At 34.8% G+C, this 24,832-nt stretch overlaps 1 protein-coding gene across 1 annotated transcript in view; it reads left to right on the top strand.

Moving 5' to 3' along the window:
• The window catches only part of BRCC3 (BRCA1/BRCA2-containing complex subunit 3), a 54,232-nt gene extending 30,020 nt beyond the window's left edge, over positions 1–24,212 (top strand). Inside the window, exons 8-12 of the mRNA XM_010989262.3 lie at positions 8,676–8,750; positions 18,328–18,459; positions 18,559–18,602; positions 20,189–20,358; positions 21,260–24,212. Of these exons, the coding sequence (XP_010987564.1) occupies positions 8,676–8,750; positions 18,328–18,459; positions 18,559–18,602; positions 20,189–20,340 (403 nt within the window). The 3' untranslated portion in view covers positions 20,341–20,358; positions 21,260–24,212. The remainder of the gene's footprint in view (positions 1–8,675; positions 8,751–18,327; positions 18,460–18,558; positions 18,603–20,188; positions 20,359–21,259) is intronic.
• The last annotated feature ends 620 nt before the right edge of the window (positions 24,213–24,832 follow it).

Raw genomic sequence — 24,832 nt, 5'->3', positions numbered from 1 at the left:
GCAATAGTTCAGTAATTTTCATTGCTGTGTAATATTCCATTGTGTGAGTATACCATTGTTTATTCATTCTACCATTGAGAGATAGTTTCAATTTTTAAGAGGTTTTTACAAATTGTGCTGCTGTGAATATTCTTGTTGTGAACATATGTACACTTGTTCGATATTTAGGCTGGGTACATAATAGGAGTGGAATACATATGTATATATGTATGTATTCAGCTCTAGTAGACAAAGCCAGCAGTTTTCCAAAGTGTCCTTACTGATTTTCACTTCTAACAGCAATATTGGAGAGTTACTTCCTCCACATCTCTACCAATACTTAGTAATGTCTGTTTTGTTCATTTTCGCCATTCTGTTGAGTGTATAGTAGTATTGCATTGTGGCTTTAATTCTCATCTTGTTGATCACTAATAAAGTTGAAAACCTTTTTGTATTTTTTTAGTTCTAGCATTGTATTATTATATGAATAGTATCTGTCTTATACACAGATATAGTCCTTGGATTAAGCCCTATGTTAATAGCTCTAAGATGAAAGTCAAAAGATCAGGGTGTTTTTATTTAGGTCCATAATATGTTCATAACAATTTATTAGGTTGAATTAGTTTTAATTAAATTTGGTTGAGAACCAAGCAAAAACTCTAAAAATACTGCCTTCAGCAAAGTTAAAGTTACATTTTCCATCACAGTAAAAAAGTAAACGGGTAGATAGTAAATGGCGTTATTAGGGAAACAAGTGTCTTATATCTTCTTGCTGCATTTACAGGGTCTCCAAATAGTCCAAGATGGATGTTAAAGTTTGAGACATACAATGATATTCTAAACAGCAAATGGAAGGCTGTTTAAAAAAAAAAAAACCTTCCTTTTAAGGAATCTTCCTGGTAGTACGTATAACCTTTTCATAAATGTCTTATTGGCTAGCAGTTATATGGTAACAACTAGTTGCAAGAGATACTAAGAAGTATTTTAGCTTAGAAGCAATGTACCAGCTAAAAATTAGGGCCTTTGTTTACTAAGAAAGATAGTTAGAGGATATTTAGAGCAGTTTATTTCCTACAGGAAGTGGTAGAGAGAAATCAAAGAATTAAAAGCTGTAGTTCCTATTTTTACAGAGAATCTCAAATGTATTGCCCAAGATTGAACTATAAAGTACAAGGAATAAACATTGTGATAGGAAATTTGAGGGACCTAGGAATTCATGAAAGGAAGAGGGCAACCTGGACAGAAACACAGAAAATATAACATAGGCAAAGAATGAACATTCAATGAATGAATGAATTAATTATGGAAAGAATAAATGAACATTCAATAATTTTTTTCAGCTGAGAACAACTCAAAGACACACAATACTGTGAGAGAGTTAACATTTAAATACTTATAATGGTGGGTTATACTTTGAGGGATTAGTGCAATATCATATACATAATCAATTATATATCTTGTATTAATAAACATCCTTTTTGAAGTTTATACTCCTGTCTTTATCCAAAGGGATAAAAGTAGAATGTTTCCAGCATCTTAGGGATCTTGTGAGCCATTAGTTAATTTAAAATTATTCCAATTGCACAAAATCTTCCCTTCTCTAAATGCAGCAACATTTCCAAAGCTTATAGCTTTTGTGTGTATACAGATAAGGCCAACCTCCCACCATGCAGAAAGATAATAATGAAAAATAACTTAAAAAACAATACTCATTCATCTTTTTGATATATCCAGAAGGGAAGTAACTACTGGCATACATTATAAATTACATGAAGGGTGACATATGCAAGATGGACTAGGAGGAAAAGCCCAGGACCAGATGGCTTCATGGGTGAATTCTACCAAATATTTAAAGAAGGATTAATGCCATTCCTTCTTAAACACTTCCAAAACTCAGAAGAGGGAATACTTCCAAACTCATTGTTTGAGGCTAGCATCACTCTGATAATAAAAGCCTGGCAAAGATACCACAATGAACAGAGAGGCAAAAATCTTCAATAAAATACTAGCAAACTGAGTTCAACAGCATATTAAAAGGATTATACACCATGAACAAGTGGGATTTATCACTGGGATATAATGATGTTTCAACATATGCCAATCAATCATTATGATATACCACATTAATGGAATGAAAGATAAAAACCACATGTTCATCTTACTTGATGCAGAAAAAGCATGATAAAAACTCTCAACAAAATAGGTATAAAAGGACCTTACCTCAACACAAAGAAGGTCATATATAAAAAATCCACAAGTAACTTCATAATCAGGGGAAATGAAAGCTTTCCCTCTAAGATCCAATACAAGGCAAAGACTCCCACCCTTGCCACTCCTATTCAACATAGTAATGGAAGTCTTAGCCAGAGAAGTTAGACAAGAAAAAGAAATAGAATGCATCCAAATCAGAAGTAAAATTTACCTGTTTGTAGATGACATGATCATATATGCAGATAACCCTAAAGACTCAACAAAAAAGCTTTTTAGAACTAACAAACACATTTAGTAAAGCTGAAGAATACAAGGTCAACATACAATAATTAGTTGTGTTTCTATATACAAACAATGAACTATCCAAAAAAGAGATTAAGAAAACAATCCTATTCACAATAGCAACAACAAAAAAATTAAATACTTAGGAATAAATTTAACCAAAGTCAGACATGTATATATATATACACACATATATATATACACACATACATACATACATATACATACATACATACACACACACTGAAAATGGTAAAAACACTCATGAAGGAAATTAAAGAAGACATAGATAAATGGAAAAATATACTGTGTTCATGGATTAGAATTAAAATTGTTAAAATGTTCATACTACCTAAAGTGATGTAAAAAGTCAATGCATTCCCTATCAAAATCCCAATGGTATTTTTTTTTACAGAAATAGGAAGAACAATCTTCAAAAAAAAATCCTAATATTTGTATGGAAACACAAAAGACCCCAAATAGTGGAAACAATCTTGAGAAAGAAGAACAGAGCTGGAGGAATCACACTCCCTAATTTCAAGCTATACTATAAAGCTACAGTAATCAAAACAGCATGGTATTGGCACAAAAACAGACACATAGATCAGTGGTATGGAATAGAGAGCCCAGAAATAAACCCACCCACCTATGGTCAATTGATCTTCGACAAGAGTGCAAACAGTACACAATAAAACCAATAAATGATTTTGGGAGAACTTTATTTCCACTTGCAGAAAAATGAAATTGGACCCTTTACTCACACCCTATACAAAAAAAATCAACCTAAAATGGATTAAAGACTTATATGTAAAACCTGAAACCATAAAACTCCTAGAAGAAAACATAGGGAAAAGTCTTTTTGATATTGGTTTTGGCAATTTTTTTTGATATGGCAACAAAAACGAAAACAAGTAGAATTGCATTAAACTAAAAAGCTTCTCCCCAGCACAGGAAACATCAACAAAGTAAAAAGGCAACCTATGGAATGGGAAAAAATATTTGCAAACCATGTATCTGATAAGGGATTAATATCTAAAATATACAAGAAACTCAATTACAGCAACAACAAAAAAACATCAAATAACTTGATTAAAAAGTGGGCAAGGGAACTGAATAGACATTTATCAAAAGAAAACATACAAATGGCCAACAGGTATATGAAAAGGCAACATCATCAATCATCAGGGATGTACACACACACACACACACACAATGAAATATTATTCAGCCTAAATAAGAAGGAAATCCTACCATTTACAACATGTTTGAAAGTGGAGGACATTGTGCCAAATGAAATAAGCCAATCACAGAAGGGTAAAGAGTGCATGATTCTACTTATGTATCTAAAATAATCAAACTCATAGAACCAGACAGTAGAACGGTAGTTGCCAGGGGCTCAGGGGAGGGGAAAATGGGAAGGGAAAATGGGAAGATGATGGTTAAAAGGTACAAAGTTCTAGTTATTCAGGATGAATAAATTCTGGACATCTAATGTACAACAATGTGACTATAGTTAACAATACTGTATTGAATATTTGAAATTTGGTAAGACGGTAAATCTTAAGTGTTTTTACCCCTCCCCCCTCAATGGTAACTGTATATGATATGATGGATATATTGGTTTGATTGTTGTGATTATTTCACAGTTTTATATGTATATCAAAACATCAAGTTGTACACTATAATTGTATACAATTTTTGTCAGTTATACCTCAGGAAACCTGAAAAAAATTACATGCAAGATGAGAGCTCATAAATAAATAAAACATCAGAAGCAGAATTAAGATGAGAGACCCTCTGTTTTTCAGTCTCCGTTCTTTCAGCAAGGGAAAAAGATAATAGCTATTTCACTAGATGGAAAGCAAATGCAGGGATGCAAGTGGGATACTGCATCTGGTGTTTTCATTTCTGAAAATGTCTGCAACTGCTTATGAATTCCTCTAGGTAACTATATGTTCTTGTTGATGGCATTATTCTTTATGGATGATTGATGATTATTGTTTTTTTATATTTTTAATTGAGTTATAGTCACTTTACAATGTTGTGTCAAATCCCAGTGTAGAGCACAATTTTTCAGTTATACATGAACATACATATATTCATTGTCACATTTATTTTTCACTGTGAGCTACCACAGGATCTTGTATATATTTCCCTGTGCTACACAGTATAAACTTGTTTATCTATTCTGCATATGCCTGTCAGTATCTACAAATTTTGAAATCGCAGTCTGTCACTTCCCACCCTCCTCCTCCTTGGCAACCACAAGTTTGTATTCTATGCCTATGAGTCTGTTTCTGTTTTGTATTTATGTTCGCTTTTATTTTTTAGATTCCACATATGAGCGATCTCATATGGTATTTTTCTTTCTCTTTCTGGCCATCTTCACTTAGAATGACCTTCTCCAGGAGCATCCATGTTGCTGCAAATGGTGTTATGTTGTCATTTTTTATGGCTGAATAGTATTCCATTGTATCAATATACCACATCTTCTTTATCCAGTCATCTGTCGATGGACAGTTAGGCTGTTTCCATGTCTTGGCTGTTGTAAATAGTGCTGCTATGAACTTTGGGGGTACAGGTGTCTTTTTGAAGTAGGGTTCCTCCTGGATATATGCCCAGGAGCAGGATTCCTGGGTCATATGGTAAGTCTATTCCTAGTCTTTTGAGGAATCTCCATACTGTTTTCCACAGTGGCTGTACCAAACCGTATTCCCACTAGCAGTGTAGGAGGGTTCCCTTTTCTCCACAGCCTTTCCAGCATTTGTCATTTGTGGACTTTTGAATGACGGCCATTCTGACTGGTGTGAGGTGATACCTCATTGTAGTTTCGATTTGCATTTCTCTGATAATTAGTGATATTGAGCATTTTTTCATGTGCCTATTGATCATTTGTATTTCTTCCTTGGAGAATTTCTTGTTTAGGTCTTCTGCCCATTTTTGGATTGGGTTGTTTGTTTTTTTCTTATTAAGTCATATGAGCTGCTTATATATTCTGGAGATCAAGCCTTTGTTGGTTTCATGATTTGCAAAAATTTTCTTGCATTCCGTAGGTTGTTTTTTTTTTGCTTATGGTTTCCTTTGCTGTGCAGAAGCTTGTAAATCAATGAAGCTATAACACTCCCTTACACCATACAGAAAAATCAACTGAAAATGGATCAAAGACTTAAACATAAGACAAGATACAATAAACCGCCTAGAAGAAAACATAGGCAAAACATTATCTCACATACATCTCAAAAATGCTCTCTTAGGGCAATCTACCCAAGCAATAGAAATAAAAGCAAGAATAAACAAATGGGACCTAATGAAACTTACAAGCTTCTGCACAGCAAAGATGATTATTGTTAATTGAAGTACAGAGCACTGATTTTCTCTGAACTTTGGAATGCTTTAAGGGAAGCATTTCAAGTATGAAGAACAATTTTATTTTTGTAAGATGGTAAAGATTAGAGGTCTGGAAAATCTACTTGGGAGTACATTGCTTGAGGAGAAAGTTTTTAGCTGGAAACTTATTCTCCATGTTAGTTCTACCAGAGTTTTAGAATGTATTTCTCATTTTACACTGAGTAAATGGTGCTAATCTTATAAAGGAGAAACGCTATCATAATGGAAGAAAAGAAGAAGAATGGAATTATCAGTCATTAGAGCCTAAAGTGTAAATGTATATATAACTATATATATTTCTTTGGGGAGGTACTTAAATTTATTTATTTATTTTTAACAGAGGTACTGGGGATTGAACCCAGGACGTTGTGCATGCTAAGCACGTGCTCTACCACTAAGCTGTACCCTCCCCCAAGCATAAAGTACTTTAAAAGATCATTGAGTGTCTTTCAGAAACTTGAGTCTGTAGAAGTAAAGTGGCTCATCCAAGACCATGTTGCTGGGCAAGACCAAGGCCAATGCTCACTCTGTCTCCTTTGAAGAATGTCAAATCCTGAATCTATTTAACTTTAGAAGACCCTGACAGGATCACCAGTCCTTACTAGAAGTACTGTTTGAATTCCTGAGCCTTATTATCCTTGTTTTATTTGCACTCTGCTTTTAAATTTTTGCTTCTGTCTTCCTTTGGGTTACAAATTATCTAGAACTTACATATAAATTAGACATAGGGCTTGAATGTCATCACACATAAAATAATAGAGATAATCATGAACAATTAAAATTATGACACTCATTGAGTGTTCTGTTGTCTTTTCTTAATCACTTTAATCTTTAGGACCTTATTTTTGCTGCACAGTGCTATTTTTTCTTGTTTTGTTTGTTTTTTAACAGCTTTATTAAGGCATAATTGATATACAAAGAAATGCACATATTTAATTTATACAACTTGATGAATTTGGACATATGTAAATAGACATCATACTATCACCACAATCAAAGTAATAGACATATCCAACACCTCCAAAGTTTCCTTGTGTTCATTGTTTTTGTTTTGTTTCATTTAATTTTGTTTTTCTGGTAAGAAGACAACATGAGATCTACTCTCTTAACACATTTTGAAATGCACAATACCTTGTCGTTAACTATAGGCACTATGTTGTACAACAAATCTCTAGAACTTACTCATCTAGTATAACTGAATAACAACTCTCCTTTCCCCTACCTCCATCCACTGGCAACCACTATTGTATATTTTTTACTTGTTGTCTTTATTTCAGTATAGATTCAGCATCTTTTGTTGAATTTATTCCTAGCTATTTGACGTTTATTTTAAGTATACTGTAAAGTTATTGTTATGGTCTCTCACTAGATCATTGACTGTGGGTATTGTGTCAGGGCCTGTCACATAGTAGCCATTAAGTAAATACTTCTTGAGTGGATGATTGTGTGGTCTGTCTTTCTTTAAGTATGTTCCCTTTTTCATTGTTAACACTGTTAACTTGTGTTTTCTCTTTTTTCTTGATTTTATTGGCAAAGTCTATCTATTTTGTTGGTCTTTTCAAAGGACCAGCTTTAGGTTCTCTTGATCAACTGAGTATCTCAGATTTCTTCTTTTTTAAAAATTTCTGCTTTTCTCTTTATTAATTTCTTCCTTCTGTTTTCTGTATGTTGCATTGTTGCTGTGTTGTTCTTACTGTTATCCTTATTCTAAATTCTTCAGGTGAAAACTAAGTTTACTTTCTGTCTCTTTTGTTTTCAAATAAATACATTTAAGGCCACAAATGTACCTCTTCACTTTGGCTCCATTCCATAGGTTTTGTATAGTAGTTCCAATGTTTTTTGTTTGTTTTTTTTACTTCCAATTCATTTGTGTTTTCTGTTTTTCTCTTCAACTCAAGAGTTATTTAGAAGTGCATTTAAAGATTTTAGATGTGAATATCTGGGCTGGGTTTCGGGGGCATATTTTTTGCTATTATGTTCATTTTTAGCACTATATTATGGTAACTGTGGCCTGTGTGATATCAGCTTTATATAAATTTTTTGATATTTCTTTTGTTACCTAGATCAGAGGTCCACAAACTACAGCTTGTAGGCCACATGGGCCTGGTGCCTATTTTGGAAATCAAAGTTTTATTGGAACATAGCCATGCCCATTTGCACAGCTTAGTGGTTGTGACAGAGACCCTGTGGCCCCCACAGCTTAAAACATTTACTGTTTCGTCTTTGTATAAAAAGTTTGCTGACCCCTTATTTAAAACATGGTAAATTTTTATAATGTTTTATGAATTGAAAAATGTGTATTGTTTCTTGAGCACAAGTCCTGTATATCCTTGTTAGAATAAGCTTATATCCTTCCTCATTCTTTGTTGTTTTGATTATACATATCTGAGAGAGATATGTATAAACCTCCCATCATAACTAAATTTGTCCACTTCCTGTATTTTAGTCAGGATTAGCTTTATAATTTTGAAGGTGTATTGTTAGTGCATAAAGATTCATGACTTTTATATTGTCCTGCTTTATTTTACCTTTATAAAATATGAAATAGCTCTCTTTGTCCTATTTATGTATGTATATATTTATGTATGTCTTGAATTCTTTCTTTCTAAAGAATATCACTGTTCTGTTAGGATTAGATTCAACTACATATACTAGGGAAAAATTAAATAATAAATAAAATTAGTTTAAAACAAGAAAGATTCTTTCTTTCTCGGGAAGAAGTCTGGAGATAGATATTCCAGGCCTCTGTGATATTATCAGGGGTCTAAGCACCTATCTTCTGCTTCACCATCTTGGTGTATGATTTCCATCCTAAGGTCCCCTCATGGTCCACGAGACTTCTGGAGCTCCAGCCAGCACATCTCCATTGAGGGCCAGAAGGAAGAGGAAAGGTAGGAGGGCAAAAGATGGCTGGTCCCAGCTCAGCCAATTTTTCATAAGTGACCTTCCCAGAAGCCCCAGAAAGCAATTCTATTTTCATCTCATTGGCAGAATTTAGTTCCGGAGCCACACTTAAGGTATCAGGGAGGCCTGTCAGATAGCTCTGTCTTGGCTGAAGATTGGCATTCTGTTACCAAGGACATTTGGGTTAGGGCAGCTAGCAATCTCTGCCACTGCCTGTTTGTTGCATGTTGTAGTTCTTGTTAGTATCCTTTTCCTGTTATAACTTTTCCTGTCCCTTTATTCTCAACCTCCCTCAGTTGTTTTATTTCAGGTATATCTCTTTTAAGTAGAATATAGCAAGATCTTGAGTTATTTGGTTTTAAACAATCAGAACATCTGTCTATTAATAGGTGAGTGTAATACATTCATTTTATTATCATTGCTGATATATGTGGCAGTATTCCTGCCATTTTTTATGCTTTCTTTTTGCCATACTTTTAATTTCTTTTTACCTCTCCTGCCATTTGTTACACTAATTTTCTGTTACCTGTTTTTCAGTTTTAGAAATTGTCCTTAGTGTTTTGATTCTTTTAGTTATGACTTTTAATGTTTTATTATATTCTGTTTTGAAATAATTTCAGATTTACAGAAAAGTTGCAAGAACAGTACAAAGGATTCCTGTGTACCCTTCACCCAAATTCCCCAAATATCAGAATTTTATCTTATTTTCATTATAATTTTTTTCTTTATACCTATAGATAATTTTTCCTGAACAATTCAGTGGATATTTCCTAAAGAAAAAAATGACATTCTCTTATATAACATTCAATATCAGGACATTAAAATTCATATAATACTGTATCTAATCTGTAGATGGTATTCTAATTTCACCAGTTTCCCTAATAATATCCCTTATAGTAGGAAAAATCCCTTTACTCTGGTCCAAGAAGTATATAAAATCATAGAATATGTTGTGTAGAATATAGAGTAGAGTATGTTGTATTTCATACAACAGAATTATTTTGAGATGCATCCATGTTATAGCATGTATCAATAGTTCATTATTTTTATTACAGAATAGTATTAAATGGTCTAAATATTAGCACAATTTGTTTATCCATTCACCTGTTGATAGATGTTTGGAGTTACTTGCAGTTTTTGTCTATTACAAATAAAGCTGCTTTGAACATTTGTGTACAAGTCTTTATATGGATATACGCTCTCTCTTCCCCTGGGGAAATATCTATCAACAGACTGGCTGAATCATATGGTAGGTGTATTTAACTTTCTAAGAAATTACTAGGCTGTTTTCCAAAACAGCCTGCTGGGATTTTTGATTGGGATTATAGACTCTATGGATCATTTTGAGGAAAACTGACATCTCAATGATATTGAGTCTTCCATTCCATGAACATGGTATATCTCTCCATTTATTTAGGTCTTTAATTCTCTCCACAATGGTTTGTAGTTTTCAGTATACAGGTCTTGCATATCCTTTGTCAGACTTATCCTGAAACATTTCATATTTTTATCCTGTTGTAAATACTGTTGTTTTAATTTCAGTTTCCTACTACTATTTCCACTGCTACTATACAAAAACACGTTTGATTTTGTATATTGAGCTTGTATCCTACAACTTTGCTAGATTCACTTGTTAATTTTACTAGGTTTTTTGAAGAGTCCATTGGGTTATCTATATAGATCATCATCTGTGAATAAAGGCAGTGTTACTTCTTTCTTTCCAGTCTGGATGCTTATGTTTATTTTTCTCACCTTACAGCACTCACTGAAACCTCTAATAAACTGTTGAATACAATTTCATGACAGTGAGAGCAGTCATGCTAGCCTTGTTCCTGATCTTTGGAGAAAACATTCAAACTTTCACCATTAAGTATGATGTTACCTGAAGATTTTTCATAGATTCTCTTATCACTTTGAAGAAGTTTCCTTCTATTCCTTATTTGCTGAGAGTTTCCTTTTTCATCAATAATATATGTTTTATTTTATCAAATGCTCATTCTATGTCTATTTAGATGATCATATAGTTCTTTTTCTTTTTTAGTCTGTTAACATTGATAAGTTACAGTGATTGATTTTTATTACTAAACTAACCATGCATTCCTGGAATAAACCCCATCAACAAAGATGAATTATTCATTTTCCGTTTTGCTGGATTTGATTTGCTAAAAATTTGTTAATAATTTTTGCATCTATGTACATAAGGGATATTAGTTTATGGTTTTCTTTTTTGTAAGGTCTTTCTCTGGCTTTGGTATCAGAGAAATGTTGGCTTCAGAAAATGAGTTGGATAGTATAGCCTTCTTTTCAGTTTAATTGGAGAGTTTGTGTACAATTGATATTCTTTCTTCCTTAAGTACTTGGTAGAATTCACTAGTCAAGCTTTTTGGGCCTGGAGACTTCTTTGTGGGAACATTTTTTACCTCCCAGTTTGATTTATTTAATAGTATAGGGCTATTCATGGTATCTATTTCTTCTTGAATGAGCTTTGATAATTTGTGTTTTTCAAGGAACTTATTAATTTTATCCAAGTAGTTGAACTTATTGGCATAAATTTGTTCATAATATTTTTATCCTTTACCTATTATCTGTAAAATCTATAGTAATGTCATCTCTCTCATCCCTATATTGGTAATTTGTGTCTCTTTTCTGATAAATCTGGCTAGAGGTGTAACAGTTTTATTGAGTATCTCAAAGAATTATCTTTGGTTTCATTGGTTTTCTTTTTTTCTGTTTACTGTTGCTTTTATGTCAACTCTGATCTGTGTTATTTCTTTCCTTTTGCTTACTTTGAGCTTCATTTGTTCTTCTGTTTCTAGTTTTTAAAAGGTGGATGGAATCTGAGTTCCTTTATTTGAGACCTATCTTCTTTCCTATTATATAATTTCCTTCTCTAAGTACTGCTTTAGTTGTATCCCACAAATTTTGGTATGTGTTTTCATTTTTATTCAGTTCAGAATACTCTTCTAATTTTCCTTTTGAACTCTTCATTGATCTACAAGTTATCTGAAAGTATGTTATTTAGTTTCTAAATACTGTGGGGTTTTCATGATATCTGTTATTGATTTTTAATTTAATTCCATTGTGGTCAGAAAAAATACTTTTTGTGACTTGAATCCTATTAAAATTATTAAGAATGTTTTGTTTACACATATTTTATATTTAATTTTTAAAATTATATATAATTGTTCTACCACACTATGTTAGTTCCAGGTGCACATCGTAGTGATTTGATAATTCTATACCTTACAAAATGATCACCACAATAAGTCAAGTTACATCTGTCACCATACAGAGTTATTACAGTACTATTGACTATGTTCCATATGCCGTACATTGAGAATGTTTTATGACCCAGAATATGGTCTTTATAAGTTAATTTTCTGTGTGCATTTGAAAAGGATATGCATTCTGATGTTGAGTGGAGTGTGCTTATAAGTATCTATTATGTCAATATTTTTTTAAAAAGGTAATCAAAATCTCTTTGTTGTTTCTCATTTAGAGATATAAAGGGCAAAATCAATAAAAATAAAGACATTTAGTCAACTTAATAGCTGGTGTGCAGTCTGAGGTTATATAGTAATAATTTCTCCAGAGGCCACCTAAGCTAGTAATTGCCTTTTTCTCTTAATTTCCAATGCTGATTTTCCCTATCCAATTCATCCCTTAAATATTTCCAATACTGATTCCCCCTCCCCTTCTTTAAATATAATTTACTTTGTGGTAATAAGACATAAGAGGACTGGAATACATGTTTTGGGAAAAATAAAGGAAGAGAAAAGCTTTGGCCTTCAGATATTTTTTGTTAAAATACAATGCATACACAGGTGACAGAATGCCAGCAAATATATGGGTACAAATATGAATACTGTACTCATTTCTGTTTTTGTTTTATTTTGTGGGGGGAGGTAATTAGGTTTATTATTATTTATTTAATGGAGGTACTGGGGATCAAACCCACGATCTCGTGCATGCTAATCATGCACTCTACCAATGAGCTATACCCTCCCCTCTGATTGTACTCATTTCTTAAGCACAAGGAAAAAGAAAGGAAAGTGGAAATTTGATTTTAAACCAAGCTAGAATGTTTCTTTTTTTAACCTCATGCTTTATATTTTTGTTTATGTATTTAGTAAGATTTTCTATAAGAATGAGTTTTTAAAACTTCATATATGCAACAACACCTATGTACAACAAACCCTATGTAGTACTCTTGCCAAACCTGGGTGTAATAATGAGAAAATAATCAAACAAATCCAAAATGTGGCACATTCTGTACTACAACTGGCCTGAATCTTGAAAAAAAAAAAAAACAGTGATTAGGAATAAGGAGACTCTTCTATAGGTCAGGTGGTACTTGTGTCCACTGTTCTATCAAGTTTTGAGAGAAGGGTATTGACATCTCCAACCAAAATTGTTCATTTGTCTATTTTCCTCATAGTTCTTCTGTTTTTATCAATATCTTCTGAAGCTGTTATTATATGTGTACATGTTTGGGACTGTCTTGTATTTTTTATGAATTAACCATGTTATCATTACAAAATTACCTTCTTCATCCCTGTTAATATTCTTTGCTCTGAAATCAACTTTGATATTGGTATAGCCATACTTAATCTCTTTTGAGTTTTGTTAACATGTTGTATCTTTACTTTTAACCTATTTGTGTTTTTAAATTTAAAGGGTGATTTTTTTGTAGTTAGCATATAGTTGGGTCTAGGAATTATCTAATCTGACAATCTCTGCCATTTAATTGACATATTTGGATTCTTTACATTTAATATGATTACTAATGAGGTTAGGTTTAAATCTACCAACTTGCTATTTGTTTTCTATATTTGGCTCATCTAATTTCTGTTTACTTTTTCCTCTTTCTTCTGCCTTCTTTTGGATTAATTGGATAATTTTTATGATTTAATTTTATCTCCTTTGTGAGTTTATTAGTGATAATTTTTTGTTATATTGCTTTAGTGGTTGTTTTAGGGTATATAGCAGGGTTTCTCAACATTGTCACTATTGACACCATGGGCCAGATAACTATAGTGGCAAGAAGTTCTATGCATTGTAGGATTTTGAGCAGCATCAGTGGCCTCCACCCACTAGATGCCAGTAGCACTTCCTCAGTTGTAATAGTCAGAAATGTCTCCAGACCATGCCAAATATTCCCTGCAGGGCAAAATCACCCCTGGTAGAGAAATATTGGTTTACATTTCTTTTTACTTGTCACAGTCTGCCTTCAGGTGATATTATACTAGTTCACATGTGGTATTAAGCACCTTACAACACTATACTTCATTTCTCTCCTGGCTTTTGTGCTACTGCTGTCATACATTTTACTTGTATGTGTGCTATAAGCCCATCATATGTTGTTATTAGTTTTACTTTACAAACAGTTGGTTATCTTTTCAATTCCAGTTTTAAAACGTATTTTTAATGGGTAAAGAACTCTAGGTTGACCTTTTTGTCTTTTAGAACTATAAAGATATTTCTCCACTGTCCAACAAGAAAGTGGCAATCATCTTTACCCTTTCCTATTTACTTAATTTGGCTTTTTTCTGACTTCTTTTAAGACTCTTTATCATTGGTTTAAAACTATTTGATTATAGGGTACCATGGTATAATTGTTTTCATGTATCCTGTGCTTGGGTTTCATTGAGCTTCCTAGACCTGTGGGTTTACATTTTTCATCAAATTCAGAAAAATCTCAGCCATTATTTCTACAAAATTTTTTCTCTTTCATTCTCTCTTCTTTGGGTATTTGTATTTTAAATTTTTAAAATTATTACTATTTTTTTTAATTGAAGTACAGTCAGTTATAATGTGTTAATTTCTGGTGTACAGCACAATGTCCCAGTCATTCATATACATACATATATTCGTTTTCATATTTTTTCATTAAAGGTGATTATAAGATATTGAACATAGTTCCCTGTGCTATACAAAAGAAACTTTTAAAAAATCTGTTTTTATATATAGTGGCTAACATTTGTAAATCTCAAACTCCCAGGTTTATCCCTTCCCACCCGTTTCTCCAGTAACCAGAAGATTGTTTACTAAGTCTGCAAGTCTGGTTTTTTTGGATATTTCAATTACACATATTTAGGCTACTTAATACTGTCTCACAGTTCACTGATGCTCTGTTCATTGTTTTTCAGTCTTTTTTTTTTCCTATTTGTGATCTATTGTTGTTCCTTGAGGTTCACTAATCCTTTTTCTGTAATGTTTAATTTTCTGTTAATCCTATCCAGTGTTACTTTTTATCTCAAGCATGTTTTAAAGTCTGATTTGAGTCTTTTTTTCTTTCTTTCTGTCTACTTAACATGTTCAGTCTTTCATCTAGCTTTTTGAATATACAGAATAGTTATAATATCTGTTTTAAGGTCTTTGCTAATTACTGTTGCATTTCTGGGTCAATTTCATTCGATTTTTCTCTCAGGGGTTGGATTTTTCTGCTGCTTTGCATGCCTGGCAATTTTTGATTGGATGCAGACATTCTGAATTTTACATTTTTGGGTGTTAGATATTCCTTTAAATATTCTTGAGCTTTGTTTTGAGATGCTGTTAATAGGAAATGGTTTGATCCTTTTGGGTCTTGCTTTTAAGCTTTATCAGGCAAAAACAAAGCAGTATTTAATGTAAGGTTCATTTTCCCTGCTCATAGGCACAAACCTTTTTAATACTCTGTCATCTACTGAATTATGAGATTTCCTATTAAGGCTCTTGGGAACAGGCACTGTTCCTGGCCCTGGGTATACTTTGAGGATAGTACTTATTCCCTTTATCCCTTTATTCCTTCTAGGTTGTTATCTCTGTGGCCTTGTGTAGTTTCTTTACATATATGCCCTGGTTGCTACTCAACTGAGCACTTGAACGGGACCATCCAAAGATCTCTGGAGTTCTTTCTCTTTGCAGCTGTCTCTTCTATAGTCCTTTGCACTGCAAATTCAAGCCTCCTTGGCTTTCCCAGAGCCTTGGCTCTATCTTTTCGACTCAAGGACACCATCAAGCTCTAGGTGGGGTTCCCCTCCCTGTGCTGTAGCCTGGAAACTTTCTTCATGGAGAAACAAGCTTGTTTCTAATCCCCCAGGTTTCACTGTCCTTCACTGCCTTTTTTCCAAGATCTTGTGAGTCACTGTTTCACTTTTTAAAAAATACTTTTTTAGTTGTTTCAAGAAGGAGGTAAGTCTGGTCCCCATCCCTTCATTCTAGCCTGTACTGTGGTTCCTTCAAGTTAAAAATGGTATTTAGAAACCAAGGTCTGGGTGCTAGGTATACCCATTATTACTACTCTAGTAGCTTCTAGACTCTCAGTAGATGGAGCTGGCAAAAAGTATGTATGTATGTACATGCAGGTATGTATGTACGTACACACACACACACACACACACCATGAATTCAAACCGATAATCCAATCCATTCGCACACCTTAGGGTTCATTCTAGCATTCTCTCTTTCCATATTTACAATTCTCTCCTCTGACATGGAGAAACTTAGTCCTACTATCCATAATATGTTTACTTATTGCTCAATCCTAGAATGTACAAAAAGCAGTTTCAGAATTGCTAATCTATACCACTATGAAAAACAAACTGCTATGGACTGATTGTGTCCCCCTACCACCCCCAAATTCATATGGTGGTATTTGGAGGTGGAGCATTTGGAAGATAATTAGGTATGAGGGTAGAACCCTCCTGAATGGGATTAGTGCCCTTATAAGAAGAGACACAAGAGAGATGATCACTCTCTTCACCAGGTGAGGACACAAGAAGGTATTTGTCTGCAGACCAGGAAGAGGGCCTTCACCAAGAGCCAGATCAGCTGGCACCTTGATCTTGGGCTCCCTAGCCTCCAGGACTATGAGAAATGAATTCCTGTTGTTGAAGCCACCCAGTCTCTGGTATTTTTGTTATAGCAGCCTAAACTGAGTAATGCAAAAACCTACTAATTGGAGGTCAAAATTTGTTTAAAGTTCTTTTTGTCTTCTTCCTGAAAGTATATACTCAAAGTAGTGTGTTCAACCCACACACAGCATACTCCATGAATTTCTCCCTGACTAGTTGGATGTGAGGAGGGGAGGGCACTTGTAATCCTCCATCATTTTTGTTCCATCTAGATTGTGGTGTGGGGCCCAGACACATTCTGCTGGGTGGGAAAGAGAGGGGAGGGAGCTAGATTTTATGCTGATGTACCACCATGTGCCAACGAGGCCACACAGTGCTAGGACCCTCAACCCAGATGCTCCACTGAACCCACTGTTAGGTGGAGTTTAGGTGTGTTTGGGGTGAGAAGTAAGTAGAGGTAGATTGGTTGGCCTTGGTAACAAGCCCATTCTAGCATGAAAATGGAACTATTTGTGTATTACTTACCTATTTTCCCTCCAGGGGAGAAAATGGGAAGTGAGGGCAACTGGTGAACACTGTGTTACAACAAGAGCGTATTTATATGAGTCATCCCTTCTACATGATGAATCTGATGGAGTCATTGAAGAGTCTAAAGTTCCTCTTCCCAGGCTTCGTGATCAATGTGTTCAACCTCACTGGCAAATCCCTGACTGAAAACAGTATTAATTAGTGATCTGTCCCTTGTCTGGGGAGTGAGTGTAATGACTTTGAGCCTCTAAGGCTTCTGTTAAGTTTACAAAGTGACTTCAGAATTTCTATGAGAATGTTGGCTCTGCAAATGTGCTTCCAATTTGCTCCCCAGATGAATTCAGTTTGAACTCTGACTACTTTGAAATCGAGCTACTAAATGAATTAGGGGGATGTTTAATCTTTGAAGTATGCTGTGTCCCCAAATGTCTATTAAATAAACTATAGAAAACATCTGATTTTGACAACTCAGCATTAAAAATGGATCCACTTCTTTGTATATATCCAAAGGAAGTGATATAAAGCATCTCAAAATGATACCTAAACTCCCATGTTCACTGAAGCATTATTCCCAATAGACAAGGTATGAAAACAACCTAAATGTCTGTTAGTAGATGAGTGGAAGAGAAAATGTGGTATGTGTATATGTATGCATATATGTATACACACACACACATACATATACATACATACACACACACACCATTTGTAACAACATGGCTGAACTTGGAGGATATTATACTAAATGAAATAAGCCAGACACAGAATGACAAACGCTGCGTGCTCTCACTTATATGTGGAGTCTAACATAGTCCAACTCATAGAAGCAAAGGGTAGAATGGTGGTTGCTGGGGCAGAGGTGGTAGAGGGGAAGCTGAGGAAGTGCTGGTCTAGGAATACAAAGTTTCAGGATGAATGAGTTCTAGAGATCAAGTGATTCTAGACATGGTGATTATATAGTTGAAATTTGTTAAGGTAGATCATAAATGTTAAGTCACCACTAAAAAATGGTAATTATGTGAGGTGATGGATATGTTAATTAGCTTGAGTGCCATAATCATTTCACAATGTGTATGTCTCACAATGTGTAGTATCAATGTGTACACCTTAAATATGTACGTATAATTCCTATTTGTCAATTATACCTCAATAAAGCTGGAATCAAACAAACAAAAACTGACCTGAATTGACTGTCTTACAGGTATGAGAGAATTGAAATCCCAATTCACATTGTACCTCATGTAACCATTGGAAAAGTGTGCCTTGAATCAGCAGTCGAGCTACCCAAAATCTTGTGCCAAGAGGAGCAGGATGCATACAGGCGGATCCACAGGTCAAGCCCGTCCTTCTCGTTTCACTGCCCAGGGCCTCTGCAGCCTAGATTAGATGAATTGCTGCTTTGCTACTAACCGAAACTATTTTATCCCTTTAGCCTTACGCATCTGGACTCGGTAACCAAGATTCATAATGGCTCAGGTAAGATATTTTTCTTGAGTATGGGTGGTGAAATACTCATGTGACAAGCAAATTTTGCTGAAGTGATTGAAATGATGAGTACAAATTATCCTTGAGTTTTCTTTGCCAAGAGCTTTGCCATTCATTAATCCCACTCCAAACTTTTCTATTGAATGCTGTAGACAATTGAGTACTCTACCTGCTACCTAGAGTAAGACTGGAGGAAAGGCAGGAGCGAGCTTTATGATAGGGCTTTTCAGTTCTCAGGGATGCTGGAAGAATCCTAATTTGTTGTATTTGCCAGTTTCCAACGTGATACCCCTACCGTGGCTGATTTCAGACAACTTACATGCCTTATATGTACAGACAACTACATACCAGTTTCCAAACTTCCTGAAATTTCAACAATGAGCCTACTGTGGTGGGAGTTGACAGAGATGGATACACAGACAGACAGATAAAAGGGAGAGCATGAAAGAGGAAATCTTTTCATGTCAGTAAATATACAAGTACTTTTTATACAAGGCCAAGGAGCAGAAAGCCCAATACAGTATACACACTAAATCACTTTTAAAAGTTAAAAAAATACAGGAAGGAAATATAAGAGGATGTTTTTCAAAGTCTAGGGAGGTGATGGCTTAAGTATAATCTGAAGCCCTGAACTCAAAAGACCAACTAAATAAGAATTAAAGACTTTATAGATCCCTACAGAAAAAAGTTGAGCTTCACTTCTAAAAATGTATCCTTCAAAATAGGACAACTGTGCAAAAATAAGGGGATATTAATTCCAGTCTTTACAGTAGCAAAAAATTGGACGCCACTGAAATGTCCACCAATAGAGGACTTATTAAATTGGTACATCCATTCTGATGAATATTGTACAGCCTATAAGAAGGAAAGGTGAGTCTTTACTGACAAAGAGATGTCTATGGCTTATTGTTATGTGGGGTAAAAGTAACATCCAAAACCATACAGTTTTTATTCAAAAGTATACACACACACATGTACACACACATATACATATATCTTGGTAGATACACCCCATAGTATTACAGTGGTCATTTGCAACAAGTCATATATGATAAGGAAAAAATTTACTTCCATTAGGTGGAATTTGTTTTAAAAACAGTGCCATAGAATCTCTGTCTCACATGAAGCTGAATTAATGTACTTATTTCTTCAGTGTATGTAACATTTGGTGAACAACTTTCTTTCTGGACTTGTGTAAGATTAAGTTGCAGAAGACAGAGTTCTAGCTTACTGGGAAGTTACGGTCATTATGGTGTGGGAAGGTCTGAGACCTGGGGAAAGAGACCCTTCTGTTGCTCTTAGCCGTTTTGACTAAGGGAGGAAAAAGCGGGTTCTTTTCTGCTCTCTGCGTAGCCAGGCCACCTCTGGCTTAAGGATCCGGAGATGTTCAGGATGGCCTCAGAACAGGTATCTTCTTTTCTCAGCTCTTCCGACTGTCCCTTGGCTGACCATACAAAATTGTCTGCCAAGTCTGCTTATTGCACTTTTTCTACTTTCTCTTCCTTCCCTTTCTTCCTGACTCACTGTTGGGGGGCTGCTGGTGGTGGGGTGTTATCTCTGTGTTTTTCCTATTAAAGTGTTTACCAAGAACCTGTGCAGTCAGATGTCAGCAGTTAGCGGGCCTCTACTACAGTGGTTGGAGGACAGACTGGAGCAAAACCAGCAGCATCTGCAGGAGTTGCAACAGGAAAAGGAAGAGCTTTTGCAAGAACTTTCTTCTCTAGAATAAAGCAGGAGACAAAATGGGGTAAAAACCTTTTTTTTTTTCCAATTAGTGTGCTAAACATGGTCTGAAAATTCACATGCAGCATGTGAAAGCAGACAGTGGGGCAGCTCTTTTTATATCCCCACAGATGAGTTTTATGCATGCAAGAAATAAACATAAGATGTCTTCCTGAAAGTTTCATTAGGGCCTAATGAACCCTCCTACCTGTCACTGGCTTACAAAAAGCATATGCAAGATGATTTAAGTAGAATATGAAAGATTTTTAAAGGCTATGGAAGGTACATTGGCAAGAACATCCTGTAGTAAAATCCCAGGGAATATATTTCAAATGTTTATATTTCCCTTGTTTTACTTGGAAGTCTTTATTTTCACTTTCAGAAACACTCACCTCCCTAGAACAAGCTAAAGGAAAAAGTATTTCGTGTTTCAGTTTTGTAGTTGTGATGCTTATGTTGGACGAGTGAGTGGAAGGAAGTGAAGGTGACGCATCAGCACCCTCCTCTATTCTTTGTCCCCACTGAGAGGAGTCTACCTTATGTCTCCCTTCCTGATGTCTAAAATATATATTCTGAGATACCTGTCAAGGGTAAAATCTATGAGTCAAGCCTATTATATACTGGAAATTAAAGTGGGAATTGGAGGAATGTGAAAGAAAGAAAACAAAGCAAGCCCCAATCTCAACAACAGTGACAAGGGGTTGATTTTTTGTCTTTTCTTCTTGTTTCTCCCTAGATTATTGTTTTTCACATTTCAAAGTGTAGTCCAGAGCCACCTGCACCATAATCATTTGGAGGTCAAACTTCATCTCTGGGAGTGGAACCCAGAAATCTTCATGAACACCCCTAGGGCATAGGCAGTGTAAATGTATTTCCCCTAATTTCCCACAGCCACATTTCTTCTCTATTCTTTTCTTTCCCTATAGGAAAGATGAAAATATCCAGATGTAAAATTAATGAAGCTAAATTGATTTTGAAGAAGAAAAATTTGGAGGACTCACATTACCTAACTTCAAATAAAGCTACAGTAATCAATACAGTATGGTATATGCCCAAGTGATTTTGACAAACGTACAAAAACAATTTAATAAGGGAAGGATAGTCTTTTCAACAAATGATGCTGGAGCAATTGGCAAAAAAAAAAAAAGAACTTTGACCTAAACTGTACACCTTATACAAAAATTAACTTGAAATGTATCATGAACTTAGATGTAAATGTAAATCTATAAAACTTTTAGAAAAAAAAATCATAGAAAAATCTTCAGGATCTTGGGCTGTACAACAGGTTCTTGGCCTTCACCCCAAAAGCACAATCGTAAAAGGAAAGTGTTGATATTTTGGACTTCATGAAAATGAAAACCTTTTGCTCTGCAAAAAATTTAAGAGGAGGAAATTGTTGAGAGAAATTATTTGCAAACCATTTATCTATATCAATCTAGAATGTATGAAGTCAAGAGTAAAACTACAAACAATCCAATTAGAAAATGAACAGAAGACATGAATAGACATATCACTGAAGAAGACTTATGATGGCAAGTAAGCACATGAAAAGATGTTGAACTTCATTAGTCATCGGGGAATGCAAATTAAAACCACAATGAATTCTGACTAAAGAAAAAATAGTGAAAATACCAGATACTGTTGAACATACAAAGTGGATCTCTCACACATTACTGACAGGAATATAAAATGGTAAGCCATTCTGAAAGAGAGTTTGGAAATTTCTAATAAAGTTAAAGATACATGTATTTTATTACCCAGCAACTGTACTCCTGGACATTTATCCCAAAGAAATGAAAATCTATGTTAGCACAAAAACTTGTGTATAGCCATTCTTAGCAGCTTTGTTTATAATAGCCAAAAACTGGAAACAACCCAGATGTCGTGCAATTGAGTGAGTGGTTAAACCAACCATCCACACCGTGGAATACTACTCTGCAAAGAAAAGGAACAGTCTATTGATACACACAACTTGGATGGACCTCAAGGTTATTGTGATGAATGAAAAAGAGCCAGTCTCAAAAGGTCACATCCTGTATGACTGCATTTGTGTAACATTCTTAAAATGACAAAATTATAGGAAGGAAGAATAGATGAATGTTGCCAGGGATAGGGACTGGAGGCAGTATGGGATATGGATGACTATAAGGGGATAATACAAAGAGTTCCTTTGTGCTGATGGAACAGTTTTGTATCTTGATTGTGGTATCAATTACATGAACCTAGATCTGTGCTGCAACTGCATAGGCCTACACACCCCCAAATGAATGCATGTAAAATCTGGTGAAACCAAATAAGGTCTGTAGTCTAGTTAGCAGTACTGTACCATTGTCAACATGTTGTTTTGAACTTGTACTATAATTATGTGAAAGATCTTACCATGGGGAAACTGGGTGAAGGATACATGGGACTCACTGTACTATTTTTGCAACTTCCTTCAAGTCTATAATTACTGCAAAATAAAATGTTGTAAGTATTAAATAAGGAACTAGCAGATATGGTACTTACTTTGTGAAATAAGAAGAGTGATTAAAAAGAAACTCTGAGGGGAATAAAATGATTTGAATATTTTTACAGGCCAACCTTCAGCACATGTCCCTTCCAAGCTATTTACATTGGTAGACTTAGGGCAATTTGAAAGTCTTTTTCTAACCTGAAAATCTGAGCTGTAATTTGTAAAATAGGCATGTGGCAGAGATCTAGTTAAAGTTGGGTTGTGCTCTCAGGGTGAGGAGGCTGCCAGCAATCAGTTACATTAAACAAATAAGTAAACTGAGCAAAAAATATATTGAGTAAAGTGCAAGCTAGGTTTCTCAGTGTCAGAGAAATGACTTACAAACATGAAAAGGGGGGAGGATAAAATGAACATGGTGTTGGATTGAAATTGGAAGTATTAATATGAACTTTTTTCAAAAAAGATATAGGGGTGTGTGTATGCGCATGTGCACGTGTACATACATACATTTCCTCCCTCTGTCCACTAAGTCTAGAAGGAGTCATACTCTGGTAGCTATAAGCACATCTAGCACCCAGATATTGGTTCTCAAATACTATCCTTCACTAAAGGTAACCAGGACCCCCCCTGGGAGAAATGGCTGGTTCCAGAGCTGGGGCACAGAAAGTATGAGATAAACCAGACCATCTTTTTGAGCCATAAAGTAAGGAAATGTCCAGTCTGAATGGGTTCCCATTGGCCAAATCTGGGACAATTTGTGCATCAAAATCAGAGTAAAGGATTATAATCCTTTGAATAATATAAGAATCTGAGTTCACACTGATAAAAACAGATGGAGGAAGAAAGAAAAACTCTCACTTAAGTAGAAAACTAACTAGTAAATGTCAAATGAATGATGAAATTAGAAAGTCACCCTTGGGTGAACATCATAGTGGCTGATTCAGGTGGGAGTCATCCATGGATGACTGATTCCATGTGCAACAGAATATGGAGAAGTTCAAGTCTAAAGGTACTTGTAAAAATTGTGTACTTGTAGAGATTGTGGTGGAAGCCAATTTGTGGACTCAGTGAATAGCCAGAATAACCTTGAAAAACAAACACACTTCTTGATTTCAAAATGTATACAAAGCAATGGTAATCCAGACAGTTCAGTACTGTCACAAGGATAGATATATAAATCATTGGGATAGAATTGAGAGCCCAGAGATGTACCTATATATCTATGGTCAATTTATTATCAACAAGGGTGCTGAGACTACTGAATGGGGAAAGAATCTTTTCAACAACTGGTGATTGGACCACTGTATATCCACATGCAATAGAATGAAGCTGGACCTCCACCCTACACCATATTCAAATATTTAACTCAAAATGTATCAAAGACCTAAATGTAAGAGCTAAAAAATAAAAACCTTAGAAGAAAACATAGTAGTAAATTTCATAACCTTGGTTTGCGCAGTGGATTATTAGATGACACCAAAAGCACAAGCAACAAAGAAAAAAATAGATCAATTTGACTTTATAAGAATTAAAAAATTTTGTACATCAAATGACATTATCAAAAATGAAAAGACAACACAGAATGGGAGAAAATATTTGCAAATCATATAAATAAGAGTCTACTATCTAGAATATATGAAGAACTTTGATCTCACATACACACAAAACAAGATACGAAAACTGTCAATAAGCACATGAAATGATGCTTGACATCATTAGTCATCAGGGAAATGCAAATCAAAACCATGAGATACTTCACATCGACCAGAATAAAAAAGTATGCTAATTACAAGTGTTGATGGGGATGTGGAGAAACTGGAACACCTGTACACTGCTGATGGGAATGTAAAATGGTGCAGCCAATTTGGACAATAGCCTGGTAGTTTCTCCAGAAGTTCAACATAATATTACCATAAGACTGAGCAACTGCACTCCTAGGTGTATATTTCTCACAGCATTGAAAACTGGTACTCAAACAAAAAGTTGGACATGAATGTTCATAACAGAGCTATTCACAATAGCCAAAAGGTGAAAACAACCCAAA

This window comes from Camelus dromedarius, chromosome X, assembly GCF_036321535.1.
Source record: "Camelus dromedarius isolate mCamDro1 chromosome X, mCamDro1.pat, whole genome shotgun sequence".
Classification (NCBI taxonomy): domain Eukaryota; kingdom Metazoa; phylum Chordata; class Mammalia; order Artiodactyla; family Camelidae; genus Camelus; species Camelus dromedarius.
This window is presented reverse-complemented; position numbering and strand designations above follow the sequence as displayed.